This window comes from Artemia sp. Qi Xiang Cuo, chromosome 19 (genome assembly GCF_049724085.1).
Source record: "Artemia sp. Qi Xiang Cuo chromosome 19, ASM4972408v1, whole genome shotgun sequence".
In the NCBI taxonomy this organism is placed as follows: domain Eukaryota; kingdom Metazoa; phylum Arthropoda; class Branchiopoda; order Anostraca; family Artemiidae; genus Artemia; species Artemia sp. Qi Xiang Cuo.
In genome coordinates, this window is record NC_142812.1 from 3,961,847 (window position 1) to 3,977,807 (window position 15,961).

Here is a 15,961-nt window from a genome sequence, read left to right on the forward strand (position 1 = left end):
TCCTTACTTGTTAAAAATGCAAGTCTGCAGCTATGATTATAAGTTTGGAGGAGGGATTTAAAGAATGTGTGGACAAAATCGATCAACATGCCTACAAATTTCGATACATAAGCTAGATTCCGAAGTTGTTGGTGCCGCAAGTCCAACTTCTCCCCTCCCCACTTAGCGAAACCCCTCTCCACTTCCCCCTTCCTTAGCTGCACCCCTGACTGGATATCATGGTTTTAATCAGTTGAATCATGGATCTTTTACCCACGCAAGTGAACATTTATTAAAAAGAAATGTAAGGTTTATTGTATTCTTTTTAGTTGTTTTGGTAGAAATTGTACGTTCTTGAGCTCACCATGCATTTCGAATATTGACACACCTTGTGTGTTTTGACTTGTAGGTGTGTATTGACAAGTATTGACAACAAATTTACTTTGACTTCATTTGACTCACCTTTCCTGCTCTCTGCGCCATGGTCAGAATTAGCTGGTGACTTCTTTTATAAATACTGGAAAAGCAAAAAATACAATTAAATGTGTGGAACCATTTTGTGGATAAGTTGCGCATAAAAAAAACGGCCGATGTCTGGTATTTTTTCGGGTTATCTGATCATGACACTGGCCCCAATATCGGCCCAATATATCGGCCGGCCGATGTATCGGTCGGGCTTTAAACTGTTGAGTAGCACCTACATTCTTCTCAAATATCCGCTTAATTAGTAAACATTGACTCCCAGACATCTGTCTATCATTTTTCAAACCTCTAGACACGTGGACTTAAAGAAGATGAACCCTTATTAACCTGGTTGTAGTCTCCGAAAGTTTCAACATTTTAACAAATCTAACACTCCTGGAAAAAAACTGCTACACAAAGTCCACCTGCATTAACCCGGAGCTAAATGAATTACTTAGGCTCAAAATTTTCTTAAAATGTACTAGCTGAACTGTATCGCACTTAGTCATTTTGGCAAAACCTCAAGCTTCTGACCCATAAGAGAGACTTGAAATTCCTTTTATCTGAAACAGTCTTTTTTTGAATTTTCAAATCAACTGCCTGACCTAATTTACTTCTCAATATGATATTTATTTGCCTATTAACATTTCAGTTACAATCTTCTAAATGCTTAGACATCCCAATTAGCGTGCTGAATTTGCGCTCAAATAAGCCAGTTCTTCGTTCACCTTTAATATTCTCTCTAACAACTAACAAGTTCTTCCAGATTAAACCTGTCTTTTACTCTGAGATTAAATGAGAAAAGCATGTTGTTTCTATTGAAAGTAAGTAGCAACAGTAAGATTCAAAATGAACATAAATGATTTCGTATATGAAGGGGTTGCCCTCCTCCTCCTCAATACCTTGCTCTTTACGTTCAAGTTTGACTGTTTTTCCTATACTTTTTTTTTAAACTCCTGAAACACAATGGTAGTTTAATTAGAACAGGAAGCTTTTTTCAAAATGCTAAAATATTTACCATGAAGATTGCAAAGTGTTGCGGATGGGTGGAGGGGGGGGGGGGAACCTTTCACATACGGAATAATTTCTGTTCGTTTTGAATTTTAATGTTGCTCCTAACTTTCTGTCGAAAAAATTGTTGTTTTCATTCTTTAATTCGAACAAGGACTTACTGCGTCTTGACACATACCTGAAAAAAAGAAAATTCTATTCGAAATAGAGCTTTTTAGGCGTGTAGTTTCTATTAATTTTTAAGTTAAACAATGTATTTACTTTAATTCAGACAGTGACAAGCAGGATAATGTCAAAGTATATATTTCAAGCATTCAAAAAATGAAAATTAAGCTTAAAAATTTCAATTGTGTGACTTTTAACGTCTTAACCATCTCACAACCTTGTTTTTATCTTGAAAAACTTCATTTTTTCTGGGTAGCAGAAAAAATCCTTTTAATTTATAGCACGTTTAGGCATAAAAATGTTTTATGTTTTACCTGACTATCTTTCTTTATTTCATTACGCTATTCTTGATATACCTGTGCTACTGATGATACAATTAATACAAATGATACAAATAATAAATTAAACTTGTGTTGCGAGGGTGCTGCTGTAAGATTGATATGGATGATTTAAAAAAGAGCATGTTCGGCTTTCGCCCCTCTACGTTTCAAAACAAAGTAACTGTTTGATAAAAATTAATATTATTTTTATAAAAATTCAATATCATAGCTCTTCAGTTTTTACTTTCTAAAATTTTTTACTTGCAGTTGTGTTTGAGAAGTTGGAGGTGTTATCCTTCAAAAATGGCAGTTGACCCGGCATTGTCAGAAATCAACGGGAAGCAAACATGCTTCCATGTGTGGCGCATTGAGAGAATGGTTGTTGTACCAGTTTCAAAACAAGATTATGGGAAATTTTATGATGGCGACTCATATATCATCTATTCGGCCTCGGAAGAGGGCCAAGAAGCTGGAGCAAATATAGATGTTAGAGACATAGATTGACATGTTGACAAAGTAATCCATTTTTGGCTGGGTGCCAAATCATCAACTGATGAGCAAGGTGTTGCAGCCTTCAAGGCTACAGAACTTAAAAATTTACTGGACAAATCACCTAGGCTGATCAAGGAAGAAGAAGGGAATTCTTTCCCTTCTTACCGAGTTTATGGGATGTTTCGGAAAATCTATGAGGATCATCAAAGGCGGTGTCCCGTCAGGGTTCAACTAACGTATGAATTGAAAACAAGCGTTTGAATCGTTTTGTAGTTATCTTTTTTGTACAGTAAGCCAAAGAAAATGAATTAATAAATAAAGTTTTTGCTTAAAAAAAAAAAGCCTTGATCGAGAACTCGTTGTGTAAACACCTTGTCTTAGGATATTAACCTTTTAATAAAGTAAGATTTCAAACTGTGCAATTCCCTATAGACATTTATAATCGGCTTATTTTATTTACTTGCTATTGTTATTTTTGCTGCCTGAACTTAAATTCTCTTGGGACCTAATTAGTACAGAGACTCAGACAGTAAGATTTAATTATATTAGAGGTGGAAAGTGCACCCGACTTTTAAACGCAAAATTCTTGAACGCAAGACTAAATTAATTGGACACAAGTCAGCTGTTTAGTTTTTCGATTGAAGTTTCAAAACAAGATTATGGGAAATTTTATGATGGCGACTCATATATCATCTATTCGGCCTCGGAAGAGGGCCAAGAAGCTGGAGCAAATATAGATGTTAGAGACATAGATTGACATGTTGACAAAGTAATCCATTTTTGGCTGGGTGCCAAATCATCAACTGATGAGCAAGGTGTTGCAGCCTTCAAGGCTACAGAACTTAAAAATTTACGGGACAAATCACCTAGGCTGATCAAGGAAGAAGAAGGGAATTCTTTCCCTTCTTACCGGGTTTAAGGGATATTTCGGAAAATCTATGAGGATCATCAAAGGCGGTGTCCCGTCAGGGATCAAATAACGTATGAATTGAAAACAAGCGTTTGAATCGTTTTGTAGTTATCTTTTTTGTACAGTAAGTCAAAGAAAATGAATTAATAAATAAAGTTTTTACTTAAAAAAAAGCCTTGATCGAGAGCTCGTTGTGTAAACACCTTGTCTTAGGATATTAACCTTTTAATAAAGTAAGATTTCAGCCTGTGCAATTCCCTATAGACATTTATAATCTGCTTATTTAATTTACTTGCTATTGTCATTTTTACTGCCTGAACTTAAATTCTCTTGGGACCTAATTAGTACAGAGACTCAGACAGTGAGATTTAAGTATATTAGAGGTGGAAAGTGCGCCCGACTTTTACACGCAAAGTCTTGAACGCAAGGCTAAATTGGTTGGATACAAGTTAGCTTTTTAGTTTTTCGATTGAAGTTTCAAAACAAGATTATGGGAAATTTTATGATGGCGACTCATATATCATCTATTCGGCCTCGGAAGAGGGCCAAGAAGCTGGAGCAAATATAGATGTTAGAGACATAGATTGACATGTTGACAAAGTAATCCATTTTTCGCTGGGTGCCAAATCATCAACTGATGAGCAAGGTGTTGCAGCCTTCAAGGCTACAGAACTTAAAAATTTACGGGACAAATCACCTAGGCTGATCAAGGAAGAAGAAGGGAATTCTTTCCCTTCTTACCGAGTTTATGGGATATTTCGGAAAATCTATGAGGATCATCAAAGGCGGTGTCCCGTCAGGGTTCAACTAACGTATGAATTGAAAACAAGCGTTTGAATCGTTTGAAGCGTTGAATCTTTTTTGTACAGTAAGCCAAAGAAAATGAATTAATAAATAAAGTTTTAGCTTTAAAAAAAAGTCTTGATCGAGAGTTCGTTGTGTAAACACCTTGTCTTAGGATATTAACCTTTTAATAATCCATTTTTGGCTGGGTGCCAAATCATCAACTGATGAGCAAGGTGTTGCAGCCTTCAAAGCTACAGAACTTAAAAATTTACTGGACAAATCACCTAGGCTGATCAAGGAAGAAGAAGGGAATTCTTTCCCTTCTTACCGAGTTTATGGGATATTTCGGAAAATCTATGAGGATCATCAAAGGCGGTGTCCCGTCAGGGTTTAACTAACGTATGAATTGAAAACAAGCGTTTGAATCGTTTTGTAGTTATCTTTTTTGTACAGTAAGTCAAAGAAAATGAATTAATAAATAAAGTTTTTGCTTAAAAAAAAAATGCCTTGATCGAGAGTTCGTTGTGTAAACACCTTGTCTTAGGATATTAACCTTTTAATAAAGTAAGATTTCAACCTATATACAACCCTATAGACATTTATAATCGGCTTATTTTATTTACTTGTTATTGTCATTTTTACTGCCTGAACTTAAATTCTCTTGGGACCTAATTAGTACAGAGACTCAGACAGTAAGATTTAATTATATTAGAGGTGGAAAGTGCGCCCGACTTTTACAGAGCAGTGTTGCCACCTTCTTTACGGATTGAAAATATACCAAAATTCAAAATTAGTTTCCGGAACTGAAAAGGTGACAGGAGAGAAGTAAGCAGAAGAGGGGTGTTGGGGTTCCAACCCCGTTTTCTTTTCCTTTCAGATAAATGACCTGTTTTCGTTTTCTTAACTACATTTGCTTATAGTATAATTTCAAAAGACAGGTTAAATTCCGTTACTAAGCGATAGTGGTTTTGCAATAAATAAGCTGTGAACCAAGTTCTATTTTCGTACTTCCTGGTTTTTGGAGTCATTGAAAGATAATATATAAGAGGTATAATTGGGTTTGAATGGGGATGTAGTTGATTGGCTAGGCCAAGTGACGGTCCACCCCTACGGACAGTCCTGTAAAGATTATTATTATTTTTTAGTCTGTGTTTTGACCCCATTCGGGGATATATATATATATATTTTTTTGGTACTATTGTGACCTTTTGGAAGAATACAAGTAAGGTATTTTCTACAAACTGTGTACTAGTTTCCGTAACCCAGGCAGGGTAGGAATAAAGCTACGAGGTACCGTCATTATTATATTGACAGAGAGGTTTGTTACCTCCAAGGAGAGGGTTAAGAGATTTTCTAGCTGTAACCCAAGGCGGGTACATTTGGCTTTAGAAAGTGGACATTTGACCACTCGACCGCGTTATCATACCCGGGGACAGGGTATACTGCAAATCGGGTAGTACCAAACCCGATATTTGCAGAACCGGTGTGGTAGACACGGGCATAGCATTGTAATTTGGGGCCGGGGCTTTCCCCTCCAATAAGTGGTGACACCCGTATATTACCATGCCAGTGGCGTTGTGGCCTACCGGTATAACACTGGTAACCAAACACCACGAACATTGATGGCAACTCTCATAACCGTTGGGGTAAGAGCGGGAATCCCACTAACATTCGGGCCGACAAGGGGTTCTCCCCTTCGAGTAAGTCGCATAGCAACCTTTTTGCGCCATTTTTGCATCAATAAGTGATGACACCCGTGCTTACACCCCAATAAGTGGTGGCAGCAAGAACAGGAATTATTAACAGCGTTGATAACAAAAGAATTCTGCGTTTTCAAAGAGTAGGTCGAGTTAGCCTACATAGTGATAGTAGCCTCTTGTGGTTACATATAGAGAAAAGAAAGAAATACGGAATCAATTAATAGAATTATGAAGATCTATTATGGGCTGTGCCTTGTGAGATTATAATTGAAAAATTTACGAATCAATATACCGCGAAACTAATTAGTATTCAAAAATATAAGGCTAAAATTATTGCGTGTCAAAATAATTTTTCGCGAGAGACCAGAAGTTAAATGGATACAAGAATTTTCATTTAGACTGAAGAGGTAATTTGAAGTTATCGGAATTTTGAAATTATGTCGGATAGAGATGAGATTAACTCAAGACCGAAAAAGGCGAGTGAAACCCATAGAAAAAGTAGGAAAATAGAAAGAAAGGCTAATATGGAGGCCTTAGAGAGAGAGTTCCGAGAATATAAGAAAAAAATGCAGGCTGAGAAAGATGAAATTAGAAAGAATAGAAAAGAGGACGGAAAGGCTAGAGTAGTCTATAAAGAAAGAGACAATACGCATATAGAACGAACAGATTCAGAAAATGAATTAAGAAGAAATAATGACAGACGAAATCAAAGTAGTCCGAGTAGAAGCAGCAGTGTTAAATCGAGATCCAGCAGAAGCTCGCGAAAAAGCACTCAAATAGATATGACACTACAAATGTTAAATTTCATGAAGGAAGTGAGAATAGCCAGAGAACGAGAAGACGAAAGAGATAGAAAAGAAAGGGAACAAAGAGAGAGATATAGACAAGAAAGAGAGAAAGAGAGGATAGCTAGAGAGCAGAGAGAATATTAGGATAGATAGAGAACGAAAGGAAGAGGCTGATAGAATAGCCAGAGAACGAAAGGAAGAGGCTGATAGAATAGCCAGAGAACGAAGAAAGGAGAATGATAAAATAGAGAAAGAAAAAAGACATCACCAAGAGTTTAAAAGAACCATAATAGGTCAAATAGAAGCCCGCTGGGGAATTCCAGAAAGTGAGATTTTATCACAACTAACTTCTAGGCTGTCAGATATCCATAATAATTTGTCTAAGAATCAATCGCGAGAAAAAGAAAATTACCAGACATTAAACACTTTTACGGGAAAACATGATACTTTGTTGCCTGTGGGGAAAGGTGGACCAGCCCATAAAACAAATTGGGAAGCTGCGCCGCCCTATCGGAAAAAAGAAATGCTTGATACTTAAAATGATGATAATCTGGTAAAAATTGATTTCTCGGAGCCTTTTTCTAAAAATTGCCATAAAAAAGATAAGAAAGTAACCAATAAAAGAACGAATTGAGCTACAGTACATATTCAAGCAAACATTAACTAGTTTATGAAATCACATACAAGAGAAGGAAAATTAAACGGAAAATTGACCAAAATGGTAATTTACTCTGGGAGTGAGCAAATTTTTGTGCCAAAGGACCTAATTAAAAAGACGGAAATAGACCATAAAAATAATATTGCAACAGTGTTATTATGGAGATAAGCACCAATGCCCGTCTGTTTGGGTAAGAATAGAAATTGCAAAGAAGGACGGTACGGTCCAGAGAAAAACGATAAAAGTAGGCTTAGTAGCTATGCTAGCAGTGGATGATTTACTAGGAGGAGACTTTGGAGATATCTTTGCAGAAAATAGAAAACTTGAGAACACTTTTAATGAATATGAAACAGTAACAAGTACAGGCCAAAATGAAGCGCTGATTGTACCAGAGAATAAGGAGACGAAATTTATTGTACGCGCTTTTCCTCGGAAATTTCAAGAAAATTTAATAAAATATGAAAAACCAAATGTCGGAGTTCAATTCCCATTTGATATCGAACTATTTGTTTCGGCGGTAAGAATAAAGAACACTAAAAGAGAAAAGAAATATGAAACGGACCTACAATGAAGTTATGCAGTCAAAGATGGTGGAAACTGGAGTTCAAATCAGATTTAACGATGATCTAGTATTTTGGGAGAATAACAAAATTGAGAAAAGTAGAGATGAAAAGAGGAGTGTAAAAAAGAGACATTTGGAGATTCAGCCTGCAGTTGCGAAAAATAAAAAATGTTGGATGGGCTGTGCCTTGAAAACATAAATAATAGGGGGAAAAATACAATGTTGGATGGGCTGTGCCTTGAAAACATAAATAATAAGGGGGAAAAAGAGGTCAAAGACCCATGGGGAATAAAACAAAATGGTTACGAGATAAATATGAATGACCTACAACGGGTTGGGGAGAAGTTGGGAGATATTGAATGTCGAGTCAGATTGGAAAAATTTGGGAAGGAATCCGATATTGGTCTGATCAACTCAAGAGAGGGTTTGATCCTTTATGAGGGGGAGGAATCCCTTGGGGAAGATCCCCTGCGGGAAATCGCGAAAGACATCCCTTTTCCTCAATGCACAACTGGCGGACAAGTTGTGATCCCTTCACCGAGATTTTGCCTTTCTGATCTGGAGTCCTTGGGGGATACTCTCTCCCAGGCACTTCATACTTCAGCCAAACCTTTGTCCACTAATCCTATTCATAGCTATTATTCTTTATGGGAATCGACAATTTTCTCCGGAAAACCATATTCAGTATCGAAGTTTCATTTTCAATTAGCATCAATGCATATTCTTCATTTAATTATCCCAGGGGAGGGAACCCAGAAAAAAAAGGCGATTCATGGTTTGCTCAAAGTTTTACTTCATTCACAGTACCCTTATCGTTTTCACAGGCCATAGCATTTTCGGCCTTACATTATTTGAAATTATGCCAAGGGGCAATTTACTTTTTTATTGAGATATCGGGTTGTTTCCAAAGATGGAAATTAAGAGGCTAGCGGAACCAAATCTTTCACGATGGGTGGCATCATCACATGTGCCAGAAACAGATTCTCTGCTCCTCTCAAATGTAAATTCGTGAGAGCGAGAAATTTTTTTTGTTTTGATTGTGCTACGCACAATCATTATCTACGAATCTTGAAGATTTCAACTTTCAAAATTTAAAGCGGATACTATACGATGTAGACCATGGTTGTCCTACAGTAGAGACGCGTCGAGGACGACCGATCCAGAGCCAAGCGGTGGAAGTAGTAACACAGACACTGGTGGAAGAGAGAAGGCAAATAGATTTTGTAAAGTTGAAGTTATGTGTTTATGTTTGTAAAGGTGGACCAAAGGTAGCGCGTGGGCGGTCATTTATCTTACGGGGGGAGGTGTTGGGGTTCCAACCCCTGTTTCTTTTCCTTTCAGATAAATGACCTGTTTTCGTTTTCTTAATTAAATTTGCTTATAGTATAATTTCAAAAGAAAGGTTAAATTCCGTTACTAAGCGATAGTGGTTTTGCAATAAATAAGCTGTGAACTAAGTTCTATTTTCGTACTTCCTGGTTTTGGGAGTCATTGAAAGATAAATCTAAGAGGTATAATAGGGTTTGAATGAGGATGTAGCTGATTGGCTGGACCAAGTGACGGTCCACCCCTACGGACAGTGCTGTAAAGATTATTATTATTTTTTAGTCTGCGTTTTGACCCCAATCAGGGATATATATATTTTTGTGGTACTATTGTGACCTTTTGGAAGAATACAAGTAATACAAGAATACAAGTAATACAAGAATACAAGTTCTCCCCTTCGAGTAAGTGGCATAGCAACCTTTTTGCGCCATTTTTGCATCAATAAGTGGTGACACCAGAGCTTACACCCCAATAAGGGGTGAGAGAGTTGTCTGCAAGAGCCGTGGTACCCGCTGGGCTCTCCCCTTAAATTGCGGGGACAAGGTAGACAGCCTTCAACGCTTCCCTTACTTCTCTCGTAAGTAACGACCTGCCTGACCTTGGACTGTGATTTCGGATATGCTTGCGTGATTTGTCGTGGCGATTGCAAATTATCGGTATATATATTCGCCGGTACTGAACTTTGTTGAAAAATGCCTAAGGCATCAGGATATTACGAAAGATTCAGTAATCAGCACTGGAGTCGAGTTCTATACTCGTGAACAAATTCGTGAAGCGCATGACGAGTTGAATAATATTGTGGATGCATACGATGAAAATCTGTTGAAAGATAGTAGGTCCCAAATTGGCCGTGATGTGCTGTTCAGCGACATGTATGACACGGTGAAAACTCTACGGAAAAATAGTGAGTTTAATGTCAGGTTCACGATTTGGAAAATTTCGAAATACCCCGTATCAAACAGGATGTGATCACATCCATGACGGTCCACGTAAACGAGTGTGTCGAAAAGCTAGAAACAATGATTGATCAATGCAAAGCTGCTCTGCCCCACCTGAAAAACCACTCAATCGGGTGTTCATTAGTGGTCTAGCCCCTGAAAAGACTGAGTCGTGTTCAAATCAGAAACGGTTTATCGAGGAGTTTATAACCCCTGAGCATGTGCAGAAGATTCAGCAGACGAAGTCTGACTTAGTGGCTTATATCAAAACGGACTCTGCTGCTCAAGCCCTAAGTGATTCGTTATCCAAGATATCTGATATTAAAGTGAAATACCAGAAAGAAAAGTTCATGGCTGTTGCAAAATTCGTTCCACCGGGTACTACCCCAGAAGAGATAATTGCCGGTAACCCCAACGTCACAGACGCTAAAAGATATGGGACTTCACGGACAGTTCGACTTGCATTTGCTGATGCATCATCACGTGACAGGGCTATATGGCAAGGTATCTATGTTGAGTACACCCATCTCAAAGTAACGGCGTTTAAAGAAATCCAAAAAGGTGCTTCAAGTGAAAGTCGTTCGAACACTTGGCTCGAGAATGCAGCAACCAACCTTGCTGCCCCCGCTGGGCAGGCCCCCATGAATCGACAAGAGAAGCCCCGTGTCAATCGAATAGTGTTAAGTGTGCCCTCTGCCCCAACGACACGAACGAGCACCCAAACTACAGCCTGTTCTGCCCAGCTGTAAGAAAAGCTATGAACAAAGTGCCTCAGACTCGAAAATGAACAAGCTAAAGGTCTTTTGCCAAAACATCTACGGTCATAACGCTGGGAAAATAGACTATCTAAGTGGAATCTCCTCCAATTATAATGTAATTTGTTTGCAGGAACATCTGCTTACCAAGGACAATTTTGCTCTGTTCCAGTCCTTCCCGCGCAAATCCGTTTTCATGCATGAAGTTAAACGACTATTTACGCGAGGAAGACCTAGCGGCGGCACCGCTGTTTTAGTGGACGACCAGATCCCGTGTAGGCTGTATAAGTCCTGCGACTATTACACTTCTGTGGAATTTGTTGGGTCGTCTAACTTTTTCCTCATCAATGTATATCTTCTAACAAACCTGAATAAAGATCGTTCTGAGAAACGCTATGCCGAAGCGTGTAGTCGTTTAATCAGACTCCTCTGCGGAATCGGCAACAGACGTTTTCTAATCTGTGGAGATTTCGAGTGCAACCCATCTGTACCTGGTAAACTAACAGACATTCTTCTAGCAGCATTACCATACTGGGTATCTGTTTGTGACAAAGATCAGCAGTTTACCTATATACACAATAGTGGATCTACGAGTAACATTGACCATGTGGTAACAAACTTCCCACTAATGGAAAGGGTCAGTGTTGATTCCGACCATACCTGCAGTGATCATTTGGGTCTATCCTTCTATATCCCATTTAAGTCGGCAACCACCAGAGCAGCTAATACACACTTTACAAAAGCTGAGTGGAAAAAGATAGATACCGTGCTTTATCAATACACCTGTGACACAATCTTGAGTAAAATTAAAGCACCGTATCAGCTGTTACTGCACGGTGTACGAGACCCGGTCATATTAAACTTTTACTGTGAGGAAATTTGCCAAGCCCTGAAAACAGCAGATAAGTTAGCCGTCCTTAGCCAGAAGGTCCGTCCTGGTTCTCAGAAACCAGGGTGGAACAAGTGTCCTTTGGTAAAACAAGCGGGAAAACGAGCAAAATTGTGGTCCAATATTTGGAAAGAGTCCGACAAGCCCCGATCAGGGCTGATATTCCAGTTGTTTCGGAGCACGAAAAAGAATTATCTTCATCTAACTGAAAAATCAAAAAGTGAAGAATCAATCATCAATCATTTTATTAATACTAAACTCTATTACAAACGTCAAGAAAAATTATTTGGCCCAAGAAGCTTGGCTTGTTGTTGGCCTTACAACATAATAAAGCACTAAAACAACCATAAATATTAATCTAAATTAAACAATATATATGAAATAAAGATTAAAGAGAATAAACACTACCATATATTAAAAAAAAAAATAAAAAATATATATATAAGGGAAAAACACAATAAGGAGAAACACTAGGAAAAGAGAAAACAGGGAAAATAAACGAAGGAGAGAGAAATTACTAAACTGGAAAGACACGACGAATAACTGCCTTTGCAGACAGAAATAACGGGACATCTGGTGGAATTGAATTCCATAACTGAATTGATTTATAAACAGCAGACCTCTGGGCTGCTGTAAATGAACGTTTTGGCAAAATAAGTCTACGAGAAGAACTACGTATAAAATTAGAGTACCTACCTGAGCCTATCCGTGAAAAAAATTTCTGCAGAGGCGGTGGAAGTGTACCTAGAAAAGCAGAATGCGCTAAAAAAAAGATTACTTTTACCCACAATACGATCCAGTGGAGCTATTCGAGTATCATTATAAAGATCAGAGGAAGGATGAGACCAAGGGAGATGAAAAGAAGCCTTCACTGCCTTATTTTGGGCTCTTTAAAATGAGCAGAGAATAGATTTATTAGCATTGCCCCAGACAAAGCAGCAATAAGAAAGGTAGTGAAAATTAAAAGCATAACAAAGAGAAAGCAAAACATATGGGGGAAGAAATGAATTAACCCGGTGCAACATTGAAGACTGGCGGAAGATGAGGCAACGGGTGTGACTTATATGAGGTTTAAAAGAGAGGACACAGTCAAGATACACACTTAGAAATTTCACCATAGCAGCTTGCGGTATAACATCATTCCCATAAGTCAGGATGATTGGCTCCCTTACGTCTCTCATACGATAAAGGGTCCTGAAGTGTAAAATGGCACTTTTTTGGCTGTTGAGAGTCATACCATTTGACCAGCACCAATCTTTTACTTTATCAAGAAGACCTTGAGCTAGGGAAGTGGCAGATGGCAAGTCCACTGCAGCAATGAAAAAGTTACTGTCAACAGCAAAAAGAATAGGGTGCACAAGGGGATGAAGACCATCAACGAGATCATTAATGTAAATTAAAAACAAAAGTGGTCCAAGCACAGAGCCCTGTGGGACACCCTTCAATATAGGCAAAGTAGTGGAAGAATTACCATTAACTGAAACATACTGACACCTTCCCGACAGATAAGACCTTAACCATTCTAGTGGGACTCCATGTACTCCAAATGAATATAGTTTAGATAAAAGAACAGAGTGGTCAACCATATCAAAGGCCTTTGAAAAGTCAAGAAATAGACCCAAAACACACAAGCCCTTGTCCAGATTAACATGCACAAACTCTGTTGCATCTGAAAGTGCATACGAGGTAGAGAAAGAGGGACGAAAACCATACTGATGGTTAGTTATGAGAGAAGCTGATGAAGTTTCTGAACAGGCGGCAAAAGATCCGAATGTAATGTGGAAGCTCTTCAAAAGATCTCAAACTAGTGCTAAAACGTGCTCCTCTGATATTCCAGAGGATGAATAGGTGAAGCATTACTCTGCAGCGTTCGGTTCAAAAGACCCCAGCCTGGAGCAGGATTGTGAAAAATGTTTAGATGAATAACTCAAAACCCTATTAAAAGTGCGAAATATCTTTGTCATATCGAAATCGGCTGTAGTGAAAATAGTGAGTAAGTTAAAACGCGGAAAAGCATCTGGTCTTGGCGGGATATGTCCGGATAACCTACGGCACGGTAAAGACCTATTGTTTGAACACGTCACTCTCCTGCTCCAGATGTGTTTCGATACTGGGATGGTTCCCGATTCATTTTGCGCCGGAGTACTGTCAAATATCCTCAAAAAAGGAAAAAAAACCAGACCTGTGCACAGGATACAGACCAATTACCGTGTCTAGTGTTCTAAGTAAAGTCCTGGAGCTACTTCTACTTCCAGAAGTTTCGGGAAAGTGTAGACTATAATACCGACAGTTCGGGTTCCGCCGAAATCTGAGCTGCGCGTTTGTGCATGGATTGTTAAAGAAAGCCATCGATAAGGCCCATAGACTGGGGTCTTCCCTCTTCATGTGCAGTGTAGATATTTCGGCTGCCTTTGACTCAGTTGTGCAGTCCCAGGTACTTTTAAAGTTACTTGAATGTGGGGTTAGTGCACATGTTGTAGCACTTCTGTCGTATTGGTATTCGAGGAGTTTTATGAGAGTTAAACTGGCCGGGGGTCTTCCGAGTAGAACGATCAGACTCTTCCGAGGTCTTCGACAAGGATCTGTTTAAAGCCCTATCCTGTTTAACACCCTGACATCTGGAATAACAAAAAATACTGCCAGAGGGTTTAGCATCGATCTTTGCGACCTTAGCCTGCTTTCGTACGCGGATGACCTGCTAATGCTAAGTTGCAATCTTGTTTCTCTGCTAGAGAACATTGACCGCCTGATTACTGGATATGAAAGTATTGGTTTACGAGTTAACGCACTTAAGACTGAGTTTCTGGAATTTACTTCTTCGGCAAGAAAGCAACTATACAGTGAAAATACATATGTAAAGGTGGGACGAACGAAAAATTTTCCGGGAAACTCTATGAAGTATCTGGGAATAACGTATGGTCAAGATATGAGAAGTTCACGTTTATTGATAATAGATAAAATATCCAAAAGTATTCGATCAAGTTACGGCAAACTTGTCTCTTTGAAGTTTAGCCTGAACACGAAGATTCTTGCAAAGCTTTATGCAGCAGTTGCTCTCCCTCACCTGCTCTATGTATCGCCTTTGTTGGATTGATTCACCCAAAGTGATAGACTAAAACTCCACTCAATCTATTTCAAGTATCTAAAGATTTTACTTAGGTATCCACTCCGTAAACGAAACACATTCATCCGGAGTTTCCAAAATATGGTTGGCCCGACTGACATTATGTCTTCCTCCGAAAAAAGCGCCGAAAAAAGGATCATGGAAATTTTGTGTGAATTTCTGCCCCTACACCTTATCTACGAGTGTGAATGAAGAAGTTGTTGTTTGAGTTTATTCTTGGGTGTTGAAGTGTTTTTGTTTTTCTTTTCTCCTTTTCCTTACTCCGCTTTCCTTCTTTTTTTTGTATGAGCGGGCATAAATAAATTATTATTATTATTATTATTAAAATTATGGGACATCCGAGTTTGAACCGGTGATCTCTTGACCTGCAGTCAAATGCACTAAGCTATAGAGTCTGTATACAGCCCAAAAACAAATAAAATTTATAATATAGTATTTGTTGCAAAACTAAAAATATTTATATACAATTTTACAACCTATAGCCCTCTCCCCAAGAGCTTTTGGGGGGTCATGTCATCTCCGAAGGCATATTTATTTGACTTCTTAACTATGTTGACAAAATTGCTGGCTTAAAATTTTTACCAGATGACTTAGGGGGAAAAGGGGCGTGAGAGGGGAGTTATCTGCCCTCCAGTATTTTTTGTCAGTTATAAAAGGCACTAAAACTTTTAATTTTAGTTTGAATGAGCCCTCTTCCGATATTCCAGGACCATTGGTTTGATATGATTTCATGTAGGGATAAAAAAAACAAATAAACACAAATCTGCGATCTTTCTTCCGGCAAAAAATACACAAATTTAACATGTTTGCAAAGGGCAGCTTGAAACCTCTGCAGTAGAGTTCTCTGATACGTTGAATCTAATGTCAAGATTTTCATTAAGATTACTTGATTATTTGGGGTTGTTACCCCGTTTTTCAAAAATCAGGCAAATTTTCTTAGGTTCGTAGCTTTTGATGGGTAGCATTATACTTACTGAATGTTCTAAGTTTTGAATCAGCATAACAAGCCAATTATTTTTGTGTATCTATTGACATCGAAATACCGTTTTTAGATTTTTGGTCTCTTGAGCCGTGTCGTTTCTACCACGAACTGTTT

General features: G+C 38.4%; 1 protein-coding gene across 1 annotated transcript; it reads left to right on the plus strand.

Annotated features, from left to right (window-relative positions):
- Positions 1-2,240: 2,240 nt before the first annotated feature.
- LOC148940418 (actin depolymerizing venom protein gelsolin 1-like) lies at positions 2,241-4,519 on the plus strand. Its single transcript, XM_089104985.1, has 2 exons — positions 2,241-2,423; positions 4,298-4,519. Exons 1-2 carry the CDS (start codon positions 2,241-2,243, stop codon positions 4,517-4,519), a joined length of 405 nt encoding a protein of 134 aa, XP_088961111.1.
- Positions 4,520-15,961: the final 11,442 nt, after the last annotated feature.